General features: G+C 40.1%; 2 protein-coding genes across 4 annotated transcripts; one reads left to right on the top strand and one right to left on the bottom strand.

The window, feature by feature from the left end:
- Nucleotides 1-12: 12 nt before the first annotated feature.
- rassf11 (Ras association domain family member 11) lies at nucleotides 13-2,417 on the bottom strand. Its single transcript, XM_058644172.1, has 2 exons — nucleotides 1,920-2,417; nucleotides 13-1,827 (listed from the first exon to the last, which is right to left on the bottom strand). Exons 1-2 carry the CDS (start codon nucleotides 2,020-2,022, stop codon nucleotides 470-472), a joined length of 1,461 nt encoding a protein of 486 aa, XP_058500155.1. The 5' UTR covers nucleotides 2,023-2,417; the 3' UTR covers nucleotides 13-469.
- A 4,054-nt stretch (nucleotides 2,418-6,471) lies between these two features.
- ampd1 (adenosine monophosphate deaminase 1 (isoform M)) lies at nucleotides 6,472-17,673 on the top strand. Of its 3 annotated transcripts, none has more exons than XM_058643662.1 (15): nucleotides 6,472-6,616; nucleotides 10,115-10,280; nucleotides 10,647-10,803; nucleotides 11,698-11,863; nucleotides 11,950-12,169; nucleotides 12,533-12,662; nucleotides 13,336-13,530; nucleotides 13,792-13,923; nucleotides 14,213-14,376; nucleotides 14,530-14,656; nucleotides 14,813-14,976; nucleotides 15,062-15,182; nucleotides 16,005-16,178; nucleotides 16,879-16,989; nucleotides 17,281-17,673. In XM_058643662.1, the coding sequence occupies exons 1-15, from the start codon at nucleotides 6,595-6,597 to the stop codon at nucleotides 17,434-17,436; spliced, it is 2,205 nt and encodes a 734-aa protein (XP_058499645.1). In that variant the 5' UTR covers nucleotides 6,472-6,594; the 3' UTR covers nucleotides 17,437-17,673. The 3 variants fall into 3 exon arrangements, with proteins under 3 accessions (XP_058499645.1, XP_058499646.1, XP_058499644.1); XM_058643663.1 differs by lacking the exon at nucleotides 6,472-6,616 and adding an exon at nucleotides 8,929-9,024; XM_058643661.1 differs by lacking the exon at nucleotides 6,472-6,616 and adding an exon at nucleotides 9,701-9,912.
- Nucleotides 17,674-18,836: the final 1,163 nt, after the last annotated feature.

Raw genomic sequence — 18,836 nt, 5'->3', positions numbered from 1 at the left:
ACTGGAGGCTAATGTTTTCACTGCACACTTTGCAGTAGGAAAAACACCATTGTGACCAATGAAGTTAATTGTTTTTATAAGCACATTTACTGTTATGAGTTATTTGGTTCCGTAGAAACATTAATTTGTTTTCCCCTTCTTCACACACATGTAGTGTCCCATAGCAAAGTTCTGACATGTGCACTTTTACAAGAATGAAAATGTAAATATCAAAGGTGTATTTGAAAGTAGTAAATTATGCTATAGATGCATTTTTATTAAAGTATATTTTAAAATGTGGAGGAACTAGACAGTGTCTGATTTCTAGCTTGTACCTCATGTAGTCACTAGGGGGCAAACTAAAGAAAACAACTACTGGATTTGAGAAACCCTCAATGTTCAAAGATCCTCAGTTCCTCCTGGTGACTCCTCAGCACAGCAGTCCAAAGCCTTCCATCACAGAATAAAGTCCACCTTCACTTTATCGCAGTTAAATGTTCTCCTTCATTTTCGTCCTCATTCCTTTATTCTCATCTTTCGTGCTGCCCAAATATATAGTAAGTTCAGAGCGGTGAATCGGCTGTTTAGCCTGTAATTGAGTGTTTCGGGCCTCAGACCAGCGCTTCCACCACTCTCGGAGCTCTGTGGGTCCCGTGGGCCGCCGCTCCTTAATGTGGCTGGGAGAAACGAGAGCATGAGGAGAGTTGGAGGCGTCTCTGTGCAGGAACTTCCTGTTAACATTTACACCCCTGTCTCGATCAGATGGCTGCTGATTTGCATCTTTAGCTGAAACCTCGGTGGTAGCATTTGCACCAACCTTTTCTAAATCCTCTTTTTTTGCCACGACATTTTGAGGGCCAAAAAAATGAAGCCCCTTTATTTTGTCCTTGTGCTCCTGCAGCATGGCCTTGCACTCGACAGTTTTCGCCTTAATCTGAAGGAACTGACCTTGCAAGTCTTTCTCATGACGTTCTTCTGCCTTTAATTCATTTTCCCAAAACATGATCTGCTCAATCTCCTGTTCAGCCATTCTCTGCTGGGCTTCCTGCTCAGCCCTTCTGGCCCTCTGCTTTTCCTCAAGCTCAAGAATCTGTTTGTCTACACGTGCTATATGGGCTTCTAAATCCTGCAAACTGCCGAGCTGACTTATAACCGTTTCTTTTAGACGGTTTCTCTCATCGTCAATGATCGCACTGCTTAAACTGTTCCGGTCATAAGATTTTGCCTCTTGTCTTTTCTTGCCGTGTTTGCTTGCTTTACCTTTCGTCTGACTTCCAATGCAGCAGGATGTTTGATGGTCCAAGTCCGACATTAAACCTTTCTGACCTCTGACTTTGCTTCTGCTACCCAAGTTTTCTTTGTCGGGAGTGAGCAAAACATTTAATGAAGTGCGGTTCTTTTTATCCGACTTCTTGCTACTGTCTTTATCACATGCTGTACTGTAGACCTTTCCTTTCCCCAGATTCTCCAGCCATTCCCAGGCCTCTTCCATGAGCGTCAGAGACTTTCTCTTCGGTCTCTTTATGTCCTCTTTTGGCTGCTGCTCCGCTTCGTGCCTCAAACAAGGCAACGGTGGCAAGCTTTGGCGATGCAAACTCAGTGAACCACTGCCACGCCGCATCCTAGCTCCTGCGTCTTTCCTTCTCAGTGGTGGACAAGGCTGGTACCTGCCAACGTTGGTTCTGCTCATCTCATCCAAGACGGGGGGTCCACTGAGGAGCAGGGTGAGCTGAACCTCCCTGGCTTGTTCTCCGTACTTCTCGAGAGTCTCCAGCAGTCGCTCGCTCGGCGTCATGCACCGCTCAAACTCTTTGAATTTCTCCCGTAACAAGTAGCGACCAGGCTGACCTGGAAGAAAACACGAGTGTGGTTATTATCAGCTTGCTCAGCACAATAAGGACATAAATTATGTGACTATATACAGCTGCAAACATGTGTACCCAGTGCTTGAGCCAACGCTACAACCACTTCTTGACATGTTGTTTCCTCTGTAACTCCACAGACCACACGTGGGACACCGTCCACAGACACCTTCACCTCCATTGTTCCCAGTCTAATGTGGAACAAAAAGCATGATGAGTTTTATTCAGAACATACATGAGTGTGTATATATATATACATACATGTGATAAAATTACTGGGACTTACCTCTATGTCCTGCCTGAACTACAGATGTTTGAAGCCGTCTGAGCTGTCGGAGTGAATGTTCTTTTTGGGAGGAAGCGAAGAGCAATTAAGGCCAATTAAAATTCCTGATGGCATTTACTACTGGAGGACAGTGTATGATCCCACCCAGCAACATTTTCCATGACATTGTGACAAATAATCATTTCTTTTAACCCTTAGATGCATAAGTGGGATCAAAAATGACACCATGGGTTGTTATTCTTCAAAATCTTTGAAATTAAAGGTTTTAATATTTTCATATTCCAGGTATTCCTCATAAAACACATTTGTGGCATGAGGCCATTTGCATTTAAAAAAAATTAAATTGCAGTTTTTTAATCACTACCCCACTTTTCCATAAGCGGGGTCAAAAAAGACCCCAAGCATTTCCTATGGAATCTCCTAGGAACTTTTCATTCATATCAACCTATGAGTATAAAGGGTTACATAAGTATAAATCACTCTTTTGTTGACCAAAATATAATGAAAATCATCATCTTTAACCAACATTAAAGAAATTTCTTGAATTTATAGTGTAGGTAACAGTAGGTCATGCATCCAAGGGTTAAGAAAGAGCGTTTTAATTGTTAACTTCACAGGGAGATGTTTTGACATATTAACTATAAAGTAAAGTAATGTGCATTTCACCAGAAAATGCAGGTGGGTGTGCTGACTGAGTATGTCTGTCCATCTGTCTCCCTATTTATTAATTCAAGGAACGTCTGTCCTTTCAGGCCCTGTCTGCAGACAGCACTTATTACACTATTAGTGAAATACATATTACTCTTTTCCACTGCCATAGGACAATGATCAGAGGACAGAGACAATAGAAGGGTCAGTTTGTCCATCTATCCTTTGTAGACAATTGTACCAGGAAGAGAGTGGACGATATGTAATATAATGATAATAATAACATATCCATGTAACGGTAAGTCATTTGAAGCCTGAGATGGGGATGAACTAGTTGCACTAGTTGTCTAAATTGAGGAATATTCTGCTGCAACATGCAACTTCATCAGTAAAAGTTTAATTTTACTCATTGTACCTTTAATGGTTTTTATGAGACTTGTGCTTGAAAACAGGAACAGGTCCTCTACACGTGCGTTCCCCAGTGAGGATTATGAGTGCATAGGGTGGGTGTTTCTCCTTCTCCTTCAAACAGGAAGTGTGATTACGATCCAAAAACAACATGTAAACATGCAGAGCTCATATACTAAAGCAAATACCTCATTCCTCAGTGGGTTTGCGCTGCAGTTCAGTCATTTACTTCAGCAACATGTCAGTTTTCCTAACATATGTGAGGAGAATACAGAAAATATACTGCCACAGCTGCTGTGTCTGAGGTCTCACTCTGACTGTTGGATCAGGTGTCAGATTTATTCCCACATACTGTATATACTCTGCAACACCAAAAATCAACACCAAAACAAAGCCATATTCTAGGATACCAACCAATGAATTATGATATTAAAAATGCAATTCAAGTTAAGCCCAACTGCATCTAATGTAAAACAGTATTTCCAAAACCTTTTTTACAATGGGACTCTGTTTTTTAAAGACAACAAACCCACTTCACAAAAATAAACTGTGACAAGAGCAACTTTGTGCACAATGTGATGTTTCTTTTAACTGCCATTCATGCGCCACCTCATGGCATTTTCAATAGCTACAAATCTGTCCACATGGTGTAATACAAGACAACTTTAACAGCAGTGTCTGAATGTATACATTCAACACCACAAATGACACAAAATAGTCTGAATGTAAACTGATTATATTGCAGAATATATGCATAATTTCACAATGAATTGCCGGATAAGTATACGTTAAAGTAAGTGGTTTGTTCCTGCTTTCACAGTTATATTTACTTGGCTCATGTTTTGACATTATTTTTTTCATTTGATTCAAAAGAAAAAAAAGGAAAACTACAGGAAATGTCTGTGTGGCTGAACTCTACCAAAACATCTACCAGACAGGCAGCACAAGCACCTGTTGTAATGTGAGTCCATGGGATGATTTATGGATAATAAAAAGCAGCAAAACTCTGACCCCTGCTCCCTCTGCTCGTGTCAACGTGTTCACGTTCATGAACACAGCTCACTGGAAAAGAAACTCTTCAGAGAGGTTTTCATTGATTTTGGCTCGTGCAATTTTCACATGCTTGTGGCACTACAGTGTTGGTTTGAAAACTCAATCAAGTTTCTATTAAGAACATGTTGTCCAGATAACAGATTAGCTAAAACATCTATCTTCTACTGCTTTATCCCCCACAGAAAGGTTGCAGGGGGCGCTGGTGCCAATCTCAGCTGACCATCACAGGGAAACACATAGAGACAGACAACCATCTACTCTCACACTCTCAATTTAGACTGTCCAATTTGCCTAATCCCCCAATCTGCATGTCTTTGGACTGTGGGAGGAAACCGGTGAACCCGAAGAAAACCGGGAAAAACCAATTGCACACATACTGGGAGAACATGCAAAGTCCATGCAGAAAGACTCTTGTTTTGACCGGATCACGAACCCGGGTCCTCTTGCTGCAAAGAGTGCTAAAGCTAAAACATGAGACTGTTAAATCTTTCTCTGGTTATATAACTCTACTAAGGTATAGATTGTTGGAGCATATATTTAAAAATAAATATCTAGGATTTAATATTTATAAAGGTTTGTCTTTTAAACATCAGCTTCTCAGAGCATTGCCAATCTCATCTGGCATTTTTATTTCCACGGCCTGACTGACTGACTGCCCATTTCCAACATGATACCTTAAACTAGTTGCTCCCCAAGTGGAACGCTGACATTTAAGATCACATTCCCTAAAAATAGACGACTTAAGTGTCAACATGTGGCTGGAGATGCACTGAGTAGCAGAACTCGTACTCAGTGAAAATGTGAGAAATGACATTTTCTTGTGCACCAAAGATGAAAAAGCAATAATTAATTAATTAATTAATTAAATAAATAAATAAATTATTACCGTTATTATTATTATGATTGTTGCTATTATTATTATTATTATAATTATTATTATTATTATTGCTATTATTCATATTATTATTATTATTTGTGTTATTATTATTATTATTGCTAGTATTATTATATTATTATAATTATTATTATTATTATTATTATTATTATGATCAATGTTAATAACAATAACATTGTTATTATTATTATTATTATTATTATTATTATTAATAATAATAATAACAACAATAATAATAATAATAATAATAATAAAAATTAGTTTCTATGCGCTATATTCAGAGAAAAGTCAGTACTGCTCATCATCTGCCTGTTACCATCCCAGCAGTGAAGCGTAACGTTGGCAGCATCCTGCTCTGTGTTGGACAGGGTCGAGGGAGAGTGGAATGGCACAAAGCCTGAACTTAGCCAGTGCTCTCAGGATCTCCATCTGGGCCAAGTGATCGCCAGAAGAGCACACAGTGATTAAAGTGTCCAGTGTGTGAGAATTAGTGACATCTAATGGTAACACTGCAGATTGCAACGAAAAGAGTATTTCACTGCTCACCCTTTCCTATTTAGTTTGCATAATAATCTGCTATAACCTGTAGAACACATGTTTCCATACTATGTTAAAACATATATTTACAGAGGCTGTAAGAATGTGCAATATTCATATACAGTATATAGGCAATCTGATTAAAAACATTATAATTTTCACCAACTATATAAACACACCTGAACAAAAAGTACCACGAAATTTGATGATATGCCACAGTTCAAGGTTTGCTTGGCTCGTTTTTATGAACTAAAATAAAATATTATGCGCAGTCAAGTCTATTTTGTGACTTGACTGCACAATTATCACTTCTCCCAAAAAAATTTAAAGATATGCAATAAAAACAACACATAGGAAGACAAAAAGCCTAAAGATGTGACCTATAAACACACACACCCCAGGATGTCCTTATAAGGAGTTGTGTATTATTCCCACGGCTAGTTACCAAGGGTGCACCCGTGAGCACTAAGGGTTAAAATTCAAAAAGGCATGCTGTGCAAAAGAGCAAACATGACGATGCAAGATGGCGGCCACTGACCACCATAACGCAATAAAACCAATCTAACTGTACTTTCTTTCTTTGTTTTCCATTTTGTGGTGTGAACTCTAGCACCAGGCTGTTGTTATATAACAAGTCCCCTCAAATATTCACACATACTCATACCCCTCTCTTTGTCTGCACATGTGCTGGCCTGCGATTCCTGAGTGAACACATCTTAAAAATAGATTCTCAAACATATGAGTTGCCCGTTGCGTCTTGGCGTGTCCTCTGTGGACATAGCAGGTTCTGGTTACACGTGAGGCAGGGGGCAGCTTAATATTGCACAGACCGAACACAGGGATCCGCACTTCCCTACTACAGGGGTGCAGTGCCTGACCACCTTTTTACCAGTCCTCAGGGAGCGTTTCTCTTCAAGAGCGTCATCATGCCTAAAGTCTTAGTGCCAGGTGAGTGTGGGCAGAACGACTCTGGGGCTTGAATGTGCTCTCAACACATTGGGAGACACAAAAGAGTGTCTCCCAGAACGTTGTAAGAATCCTCGGACTGGAGGATCACACTCTTCCTGTGCATGCAGCCAGTCACACAGGGCACTGACAGCTTTAATGACAGGTTCAATGTGGGGTTAAATAATTCTAATAAGTCGTGCACACTGACTAATACATTGTTGTCACGAGTAACCTTTCCTTAATTACGTTACAGCATATTTACTTAATAACAAATTGCTGAGTGGTTCCAGTTTCTGCCAAAAGGATTCACAAAACTAATAATAACCTTTTTATGTCAAACATGATACATGTTCTCATTTCATAGTTTGTTTTTTATTTGTTCATTACATTCCTTGTTGCAGTTGAACAAGTATATAGAACAGACCATGTGTTAAAATCTCACCTATATGCTGGTGTAATGGATTCTAATTTTACCTTCACTAGGCTCGAGGCAGGGGTTTTTCAGAGGGTGAAAAATAGAAAAGTAATGTTCAAAGCAGCTGGACCTCACAGATGATATCTATCTATCTATCTATCTATCTATCTATTTTATTTTATGTGAGAAATTGGCTTAAAATCATTGAATTATGATATGGATACAGCTGAAAATAAAAGAAAACATATTTAGGATGCAAAATGAAATAAAATATGAAGTATATGATAACACAAACAACTGTAATAAAAACACTAAACAAGCTCACATATATACTGTATATACACATATAATTTTACATTAAATATAATACATTTAAAGGTGTGATATACTGTATATAACCTCAGGCTGTGTGTTTGGGACCTCTGATGTAGCAGGTCTTGGATGGACGGTGTGTTCACACCAGTGTTGCTGTGCAGTTCAAGTTCATGTTAGCAGATTTTTACAATCTGGCAGAGCAGCAGTGGAGAACTGACAAGAGCTGTGTTCATGAGCAAGTTGAATCAGATAAATAATGTTTTCTACACAGCACATCCACACTTGAAATGTGTAGGAATCGTCTCATTAGAAAAAGTATGTGAAATTTATTCTGTAGCTTTCCATATTAGCTGTGACACATAACCACACTTGTTCTGTTTCTCTCTAACCCTCAACCTCCCCACACTGACTGGGACTTTTTGCTAACCTTGCAGAGGGAGGTAAGTACGAGTTTCAGATGAATGAGTCAAAACAGAGCATATTTCATCTAGAAAGCAAACAGTGGCGAGACAGAGAGGACAAACTGTTAACAGGAAGAAATCTCAAGCAGAACCAGACTCCAAGATGAGCAGCCATCTGAAATGGAGATAGAAAAGAAAGATCAGCAGTTTCAAAGATTAAGTATTAAAATACTGTGAGACGAGTTGCTGTAGAGACAATACTTTTACAGCAGCACCTACTGTAGTAATAATAATGATGATAATATAATAATAGTAGGGTTAGATATGGGTTCTAAAGCCCTGGAGTCAGAGGCACTTGTGGTAGGAGGACAGAGCGAGTCAAGGAATAATAAAAGAGAGAACAAGGTTAATGCAATTCACAATATGTTATATTATGAATAAGAAGAGAAAGAAAGAAAGAAAGAAAGAAAGAAAGAAAGAAAGAAAAGAGAGAACATTTGAAACAGTGTGGATCATTACAGATGCATGAAGTACTGTAAGAATATGTGACAGCAACCTCATTTTGTCCTTTGGTGATTATTAAATCAATGCATAGACATGAACTATGCATTGTGGAAACAGACGTCATTTATTAAACTGCTGTTCACATTCAATATCAGCTTCATTACCGTGTATCATATGCAATCATATGCAAACATATGCATCACCACCAAATCAAAGCTGAACTGAAAGTGAACACTTCCATTAATAAATGACGTTTTGCCATGGAGCTCGCTGACTCTGAATGACCAACAGGTGGACACAGATGGATTGTTGGTTCCTGAATGCCACATTCAGACATTTTAAGCATCTTCATGTGCATGAATTTCTCACAGAAAGGTCGAGGAGCAGTAGAGGTGTCACGTCACCTGAGCACACTTGATTAAAAAACGTTTTTTTTTCTACAGTGGGACCAGTGAGGCCAGAGAGTCATCTACTGTTCTGTGAAGGTGTCATTACAGAGAACTGTGACAGAAAATTCAGCCCTAACATTTATGATCCCTCTTCATTACACACCCCAACCATTACTGGCATATTAAATAAATACTAATTATAGTACAATGTTCCACATGTAATGCACACCAATTACATGGAATAATGTGTTATGCTGTAATGTTATCACAGTAACCCTAATAATTACTTACTGAATAATAACGCATTTTTGTGATTTTAACCCATGCTCTTTTGGATTCATTCTGGGTGACGCTACTCTCTTGCTGGTTGTTCAGGTCCACAGAGTAAGTATATGGCGGGTGAGACACACTGTAGAAAACAAGCACTCTGCTTTGTAGTCATGTGATATTTGCCATATTAGAGTTATGTTTGAGTACAAAGCCTTGGCTCCTGGTTATGAAGTGCATGCAACAAGTAGTTCAACCTAGCGATCTGTTGCGGCAATCACGTAGTATTAGTAGGCACTTCTGAACATATTTAAATGTCTTTTTAAAAGTGCTGTCATGCTCCAGCTATTTGACCTTTGACCTTTGAGCCACCTTTCCTGTGATAAACATCCGGTTATGGCCACAAAGAGCCACAAATAATCCTCACTTTTAAAAAGCACAATAACAAATGATGTTGTAGTGTATCAGAGAGGCTCTACCGTTTTGTATCCAGATGACTTGAGTTGATTGATAGTGTGTGTGTGTGTGCGTGTGCGTCAGTGTTTCGTAACTGTAGTTCTTGTATATTGTAGAACTTTCCAGCAGGCAAAACTATCACTCTGCTTATTGTATGTGACAGATATTATGTTTAAGACAATCTCCATTGTGTTTGGAGCATGCGCTGTTCTAATCAAAGCTCAGTTGATATCAAAGTGCAGTTTGTCATCAAAGCTTTGCTATCAAAGCTTTTTTGTTATATGTTAACCTTATATGTGTCTTTGTCTAACTACTAATCATCAGAACCTGTACGACTTGTCGGTTTTACAACCTTCATAAAGACACTCGAGTTGTTCCCGCTGTACTTGATCTAATTCGCCTTTCCAGAAGCTATTAGTGAGCTGAAAGGATCAGTCAGTAAAAATCTGGACAGTTGTAAAACTGTTGTCGGAGCCGTACCAGCAAACCACTTGTAGTGCCTAAATCAATCCTTGGTCATGTATGCAACGCATTTGCGCATCGGGATGGGTAACGTATATGCTTTGTATGACATGATCCATTATCGTCCATGTTATGTCCAGAATTCAGTAGCAGTGGGTTTTGCAGCGCGCCAGAAGTTATTTGTGGCTTGCTTCATGGCCCAGACCTGCTTAGTTTAGTGATGGTTAGTGATGATGCAGAGTGCATTTCTCTCAGTGACAGAACAACATGCCTCTGCTGTGTCCGACAGAGACCGATGACAAGATGCGAGCCTTCGCGGAGAGTGTCTTCGCATCGGAGACCAAAGATGAAAATGTCCGTGATGAGATTTCCATGTTTGATGTGGCTGATGACTGTCCCATCATCCATCATGAGATGGCCCACCATCTGCACACGACGGACAATGCTGAGAAACGGTGAAACTCATGATTATTATGAGTTGGAGCATAATGGAATCTGTTCAGGCCAGTTTTTCCCAAACTTTTTTGAAGGGAGACCCACTTTGTAAAGATGACAAACCATCATGACTAAATTCCCAATAAAATATGTTCTTATGGAAAATGTTGAAAAAGATTTAGAATTAGCAAATTACATTGGTGACCCAAAGAAATTCTTTCATCTTTGGGCCCCGACCCAGTCTCTGGGAATGACTAGGACTAAAGTCCCTGAAATGTCTCCACTTGACATTAACTCTCTTGACAGTAATTTGTTTGGTTGGTGTTTCAGACATTTGGACGGTGACTGGAGCCAGCCACTAAACCTCACCTGTTGTTTGTCCACAGCAAGAAGCACCACCGTTGCTTCGCCATGGCTGTGCCCAAAGCTGGTGTTGCTCATGCAGCTGCAACCCCTGTAGTGTCAGTGGAAGTGGACACTCCCACCTACCTGGAAGTGCCCGACTTCCAGAGAGTTGCCATCATAGGAGACTATGCCGCCGGGGTACTGTTAATGGAAATCTTTAACTGATCAACTGATCAGTTAAAGATTTAGTCCAACAATCACTGATTTTATTCACTGAAATTGAGAGGGGGAAAGTATTAGGAATCATCTTTCATTGGGCTTAGCAACAGGTTTTTCTCCAAAGTTCATAATGTAACCTTTCCTTGGACTGTGTGTGTGTGTGTGTGTGTGTGTGTGTGTGTGTCAGTAGGCTCACAGCCTCTCTGTGGTGCTCATGTTGTCGGGGGTTTAGGTTTCATGGCTATGGCTTTGACATTTACAGATAGAGAGAGAGAAGCACACACTGGTTTGCTTAAGTTTCCGCTTTAGCCTTGAGTTTATTAACATATTGATACTGACTACAGCACATGTTGCAGAATATCACACTGAGCAAAATGACTGCTCACTGTTGTCTACTGAATATTATAATAATCGTCTTGGTAAGAGATACACATTATTAAAAAAACTAAATTTTCTTTTATCTGATTACTATCTTCATTCATTCATTGTCTACTGCTTTATCCTCCACATTAGCGTAGGGCCAGTCCCAGCTGACACAGGGTGTAATGCAGGGTCCACCATCAACAGGTCACCAGTCCATTGCAGGGCCAACATGCAGAGACAAACAACCACTCACTCTCACATTCACACCTAAGGACAATTTAGAGTGTACAATTAACCTCTGCAAAGACAACACCACTTCTGTCACTCTCTCTTACTGTGTGTGTGTGTGTGTGTGTGTGTGGGGGGGGGGGGGACTAGGTGACTCAGGACAGCAGTGTATTGGTAATTACTCAGAAGACCACTGGGGGCAAAAGAGGTTACACACTGCAGCTTTAAATCTTGTATTGGATATTGTGTAATAATATGTTACCACCTTCGTCTGCCTCTTAGGTGACCATGGATGACTTTGAGTTGTCCTGTAAGGGTATTTACCGTGCCTTAGCCATCAGGGAGAAGTACATGAGACTGGCCTATCAGCGCTTCCCATGCACGACCTCCCAGTACCTGCGTGAGATGGAGGGAGAGAGCTTCAAACCTGAGGATCAGGTGCAGCCACGTGAGGAAAAAGACATCAGGAAATAAATGAACTTAGTTATACGTTACAAACTGTATGTTGCATTCATATCTTGTGTTTATCCTCAGTCTTCACATCTCCTCCAAAGGATGGGGAAGACCCCTTTGATACCAAGGACCTACCGAAGAATCTGGGCTATGTTGCTCGTATGAAGGACGGTGTTATGTACGTGTACAACGACGCGGCAGCCGCTGACAAACATCAGCCCAAAGACCTGCCCTGTCCTGACTACCTCACCTTCATCGATGACATGAACTTCCTCATTGCGCTCATTGCACAGGGCCCAACGTGAGTGTTTTGTGATGTTGAGAATATTCACCCAGGCTCAACTTCAGTGTAACCGTAAACTTTTAAAGTCATGACAGCTGGCCTTGTTTTAGACGACCACCATGGATGACAACACAAGTCATCACAACTCAGTGTGTGTGTGTGCATGTGTGGGGTCCTGACGATCCACACGGGGGCCACTGAGATGTATAAACAACATACAAAGTCCAGACACTTGCAGACAATTTCATAATTTCTTAAAGTAGCAGTGGTGTGTTGTACAGATACAAACGCTAACACAATATGACAATGAAGCCGTGAAGCAGCTGTGAATCCTCTTATAGTGCATTTTAGATTGTTGATTTGCTGTTGTTTGCTTTGCAGGAAGACTTACACTCACCGCCGCCTCAAGTTCCTCATGTCGAAGTTCAACGTACATGAGATGCTGAATGACATGGAGGAGCTGAAGGAGCTGAAGATAAACCCCCACAGGGATTTCTACAACTGCAGGAAGGTACTCATTTATTATTATTGTAATAATAATAATAATAATAATAATATTTAAAATATAATAATACTACCCAGTCGACTTTAAGGCCTATAGCCCTGTTGCCATTTGTTATATGGGAGAAAGTCCCACAATGGCAGGAATTTATATTTGGTTAATTAACTATATACAACTATAAAATAATTAATTTCTTTTGAGTGTTTAGTGTCCTATGCTGCTTGATAAAATGTAATACATTGATGGATGTCAGAAACAATCTCTTATTTATTTATAAGTCAGTATTTTTGTGTGTTACACAGTAAATATTGGACTGAAGCATAAATGTGGACTAACTAAAATAAAATTGTAATTACAATGACTGACAGAAAAAATATTGAAAGTACATATTTTCTCCTATTTGTTCAGCCATACATCGAAAAAAAAAATGTAAAACAATAATTTAAGTGTCTGAACATTTAAAAAAAGAAAAGATTTATTTTAACATACTCATAGAAATGTTTAGACAGTACACACCGTACACTTACATCTGGTTTGCGGTCCCGGTTTTTTCCACACTCACAGCTGCCATTCACCTTGCGAATGTATTTGGTTCCCTCTTGTGACCAAGCAGAGTTATTGCATCACATTAACCCCAAAAATCAGCGATCCACTCTTTATCGTCATCTCTTTGCCATTCCAGGTCGACACCCACATCCACGCCGCTGCCTGCATGAATCAGAAGCACCTGCTGCGCTTCATCAAGAGGTCTTACCGCGTGGACGCCGAGCGCGTCGTGCACAGCCTTAAAGGTCGAGAGGTCACCATGAAGGAGCTGTTCGAGTCTCTCCACCTGCATCCCTATGACCTCACTGTGGACTCACTGGATGTGCACGCTGTATGTTTCATGATGGCCGTAGATCAGTGATTATTTAAACTATATGAACGCAATGCAAATGTACACGTAGTGTCATAAAATATAGGTTTATAAACACACTAGTTGAGTAAGTGTTCCACGAAAAATAGTCAATCAAATTCTTTTATCACTTTCTTACAGTTGAAAGGTTTCAGCATATAACGAGTACATAAAAGCACACTTGCATTGTTATGTTTAAATCTACATGCCTTTTGACTGTGCCGCTCTTTTGTTTCTCTGAAGGGCAGACAAACTTTCCAGCGCTTTGATAAATTCAACGCCAAGTACAACCCGGTGGGAGCGAGCGAGCTGCGTGACCTCTACCTGAAGACAGAGAACCACATCAGTGGAGAATACTTCGCCACCATTATCAAAGTATGTTTCTGTATAGGCGGGGTACATCCTGGACCGATCGCCAGTCGTGATAAGATATTGTAGCTACAAATGATTGCATGTAAAAATGATGCCTAATTTAGGAAAATAAACGATTCTGCCAGGTGAAGATTAATAGCTCTAAACAATACTGTGTACACCCACCTCTGTAGCTTTAAACAAGAAAAATACACACGTATAAAGTAATCATGACAATAACAACAGTGTCAACAAAAGGAAGTGTTGACCCTAAGTGTCAAACTCAACCAGCTTACATCTTTGTGTGAATCAGGAAGTAGCCAGTGACCTTGAGGATGCCAAGTACCAGTACGCCGAGCCTCGTCTGTCCATCTATGGCAGTAACCCCATTGAGTGGACCAAGCTCTCAGGCTGGTTTGTCAGGCACAGAGTCTTCTCACCGAACCTCAAATGGATGATTCAAGTGCCCAGGATCTAGTACGTTTTCAAACTTTCCTGCACACCACGTGACCCATGAGCCAATAATTTATCTTACCTGCTGTGGATTAATTATATAGTATCTCATTTGCTGACACCAAAGGCCTGTTGTTTGTTTGCATAATCGTGCAATTTGTCCTTCTTTTATCTTAGTGACATTTTCAGAGGCAGGGACTTTGTGCCCCACTTCGGCAAGATGTTGGAGAACATTTTCCTTCCCGTGTTCCAGGCCACCATCGACCCACAGTCCAACCCTGAGCTCAGCATCTTCCTCAAACATGTGAGTCAGAAACAAGATCCAATATCTATATCTCTTATCTTTGTTGCTACTTTGGTTTCTTCATCTTGAACGTGGACAACTGATATGAGCAGGTCTGTAGGTTATTGTCTGATGAAGGCCTGGATCATTTTTTTATTTTCTTCTCATGGACCATAGGTGACAGGTTTTGACAGTGTGGACGATGAGTCCAAACACAGTGGTCACATGTTCTCCAGCAAAAGCCCCAAACCAGAGGAGTGGGACATCGCCAAGAACCCCTCCTATACCTACTACATTTACTACATGTATGCAAACATCGCTGTGCTCAACCAGCTCCGCATGTAAGTAACTTTGTCTGAACGTTTCTTTATATTCCATCTTGTCCTCTGTAAATACTGAGTGACCTGTTTGTCTTCTGCTCTGCAGGCAGAGGGGAATGAACACGTTCATGTTCAGGCCTCACTGCGGTGAGGCTGGTGCCATCACCCATCTGCTGGCTGCCTTCATGACTGCTGACAACATCTCCCACGGCCTCAACCTCAAGAAGGTTTGTCCTCTCTTAATGAGACAAAATGGAGGATTCTACGCATCGTCTCACTTTGTACATGGAGATTATAATTCAGCAGCACACACGCCAGTTCAGGGTGTCACAACTTATATAAGTTGAATAAAAGATGATGAATGTGTTATTTCCTCTGTCACAGGCAAAGACTTTTGAGCGACATGCATTACATTTGGACAGACAATCGGGAGATAAAGCCACCTACTCTATCGCTCTCATTGGGTTGCGCCTTTTTAATTTTCCACATTTTTCTTCTTGACGCTAATTTCTGCTCTTACTACCTGAATAGTACATAGAACAGATTTGTTTACAAATCACCTATCTGTCCATCTTTCATTTAACCTCGTAACACTTTAAATTCCAGTACAATAACAACTGGGAAATAATCACCAAGAAATCTTGGTAATAACAATAGAAACGTGTGTGGGACATAAAGACATATGAAATGGTAAAGGTAAAGGTATTTGGATGTTACTTTGGAAATAATAATATTTTCTCTTTATTAAAACACTATTAACGTTAATTTTACCAAGTACCAAGAAATTGCGTTAGAAATTTAGCAGCGGATGAGCTGTAAAACCTCACAATGCTTTCAAGGGTTGTTGGTCATGGTATTGATTATTCGTGAGTTTCTGCATCAATTTTAACAGTCTCAGATTTAAGAGTCATACTACCTGTAATCATCAAGTAACTACATTGCTCTTTATGTCGTTTTTCTCTTTTTAATTATCAAGTCAAAATGCCAACTGCACCCGTACACTGTACATTGTACATTGTACACTGATCATATGAACCTTTCACCACCAGAGCCCCGTACTGCAGTACCTGTACTTCCTGACCCAGATCCCGATCGCTATGTCCCCCCTCAGCAACAACAGCCTGTTTCTGGAGTACGCCAAGAATCCCCTGCTGGAGTTCCAAAAGAAAGGCCTGGTCGTGTCTTTGTCCACCGACGACCCCATGCAGTTCCACTACACAAAGGTCAGAGCAGAAGTGGAGAGAAGGCCTTTGATGATAATGTACACAGTGGTGTATACTGTATGCATTATATACTATAATGCACATTCACACAAAAATACTATAGGAAAGGCATTGAATGAACATTCATCATAAACACTCTTATGCCAGATCATGCACAGCCTCTAGATTTAATTTCAATATAAAATTAAAGCTGCATTTGCTACAATTGCAACCCAGTACCAGAGCACACAGCTCTAAATGTTACAGAATTCTGAACGCCATTGACAGTGGCTGCTGTTGCTTCTTGTGCCCAGTAGGTGGTGCTAGAGAAAGCTCACTGATCACATTTTATTTCGTAGTATATCAAGTGTAGACTCACTCACTACATGCATGAAATTTCATTTAAAAAAAAAAGAAAATGTACATTTCCAGCAAAGAAAATCAGGGCGGAATACTGTGTTGTGTGATCTGAACTCCTGTTTTGAAGGCTCCACAGTGGAGATTTGGCCGGTGCCATGTGTCATCAGATGTGAAACACTTTAAATGGGAGCATAATTTACTAAAATTACATCATGTGCTATTGAAGAAGACCTGGAATTTGGATTGGCTGTTCGGGGTCTGTGTATGGTGTCTCCAGCTTTCCTCACAAAAACCTCAAAACATGAGAAGATAATGTAGATAACGAATGGATCATTTTGATGGTTGCTGTTTTTGTCCACAGGAGCCCCTTATGGAGGAGTACGCCATCGCAGCCCAGGTCTTTAAGCTCAGTACCTGTGACATGTGTGAGATTGCCAGGAACAGCGTGCTGCAGAGCAGCCTGTCTCATGAGGTAACACACCTGATGGAGAAGTTTAAATGTGGTGCTACTTTTTCACACAATTAAAGGTCCGGTGTGTAAGAATAAGTGACTCTGTTAAACCATTTCCCAGTGTGTCAGGCAAATATAGTGGCTTTTAAAAACCAGAAGGGATGTTGTTCTTCCTTGTTTGTGTAATCTGACACTGCTATAGAAACATGACAGTATGAAAAAAAAAACATAATTGGTGTGGTGCTTCTGCACTGAAAAGTAAAGGTGATTGAAATCCTTTCACTCAAATGTGCCTGTGATTTTCATCTCTAGGAGAAGCTCCACTTTCTGGGTCAGGCCTACCTGAAGGAAGGCCCAGAGGGCAACGACATCCGTAAGACTAATGTGGCCCAGATCCGTATGGCGTACCGCTATGAGACCCTGTGCTATGAGCTCAACCTCATCAAGGAGGGCCTGAAGACGGAATAAACAGACTCAACTCATATACATGACATCCAGCTCATTTCTTCAGTAGCTACATTTGTTTTTCACAGTAACTCTTAATTGAGCAAGCCCTAAAGGAACCAGCCTTCTAACTGATGTTCTCTCCTTTGGAAAAAGAAACATAATTTGTATAATTGTCATGTACAATACAGTACACAGTGTGCACTCCATATTTGAAAACATCATGTATAAGAATGAAAAGAAATAAAATGTGAAAAAATACACGTATACGTGTAGTATTGTGATGCAGGGGCTTTTTATTTTCATAATTCTGATTTTGTTACTTGACTATGCTCACATTACCAGGCTAAGGTGCCTCATATCCAAGTTTTCCATTTGTGTGAGTAAAATCAGATGTTTTGTCAGTGCTGTGTGGACACAGAAATCCAATCGTTGATTCCTAGAGTATTTTCAAATCAGACTTCGGTAAGTATACGCACCTACGGCACGGCAAAGCCAAACAACAATGAGTTTTCAAATCTGAATCTGTATTGAATCAGAATAAAACAACAAGGCTGGTCATGTGAATGTAGCCAGCGTCACCGCTGCTGACCTCAGGGGTTCTTCATTAGCTCTGACCTTTAAGTTGTGTTAAGATAAGATAGTCCTTTATTAGTGTAATAAGTATGTATTAGTATTATATAATGTACATAGTCACAGCAGCAAAGACAGTAAAGATAAAAATAATAAATATGCATTTCCAAGAAAGTACAAACTTAACGCAAACTTAATTCAGTTAGTGGCCCTAGTTGTTGCACAATGAATCGCTATTGCCATAACTTATGGACAGAGTCTTTATGATGTGGGCCATCTCCTGTAAAAACACACCCCTCACATTATTGAACTTAACAGGCCTGGCAAACATTTGCTACTCCTCAGCTATAAAGATCCTCATAACTTCTAAAATCTACAGTATTTTGGAGTCACTAAAGATCAAAGAGTATGACTGAATACGGTTTGTATGAAATAATTATATGTAAATATGTAATGTCTATTATTCTAGGTCTAGAGGAAGACCAAAGAGAAGGTTTATGAGTGTAGTGAAAGAGGACATGAAGTTAGTTGGTGTGAGAGAGGGGGATACAGAGAACAGGGTTAGATGGAGGAGGTTGATTCGCTGTGGCGACTCCTGAAGGGAGCAGCCGAAAAGAAAAGATGTAATGTCTATTATTCAAGTGAGTTTAAAAGTATTACATCTGCTGTCAAGTGGCTTTGGTAGATTTACTTTAAAAAGGAAATCATATTAATTATAATATTAATACAAATTGTGAGTCACGCTGGTGCCACTTGTAGAACCACAGTGCCTGTCTTTCCCAGGACACCTGAAGACAACAGTGTTTGTTCATGGTTGACAGCTGTAGGAGTTGATGTGATGACGTCTTCCC

The sequence above is a fragment of the Solea solea genome, chromosome 11, assembly GCF_958295425.1.
Source record: "Solea solea chromosome 11, fSolSol10.1, whole genome shotgun sequence".
Taxonomy (NCBI): Eukaryota; Metazoa; Chordata; class Actinopteri; order Pleuronectiformes; family Soleidae; genus Solea; species Solea solea.
Note: the sequence above shows the minus strand (reverse complement) of the source record. Positions and strands in the feature narration are given on the sequence as shown.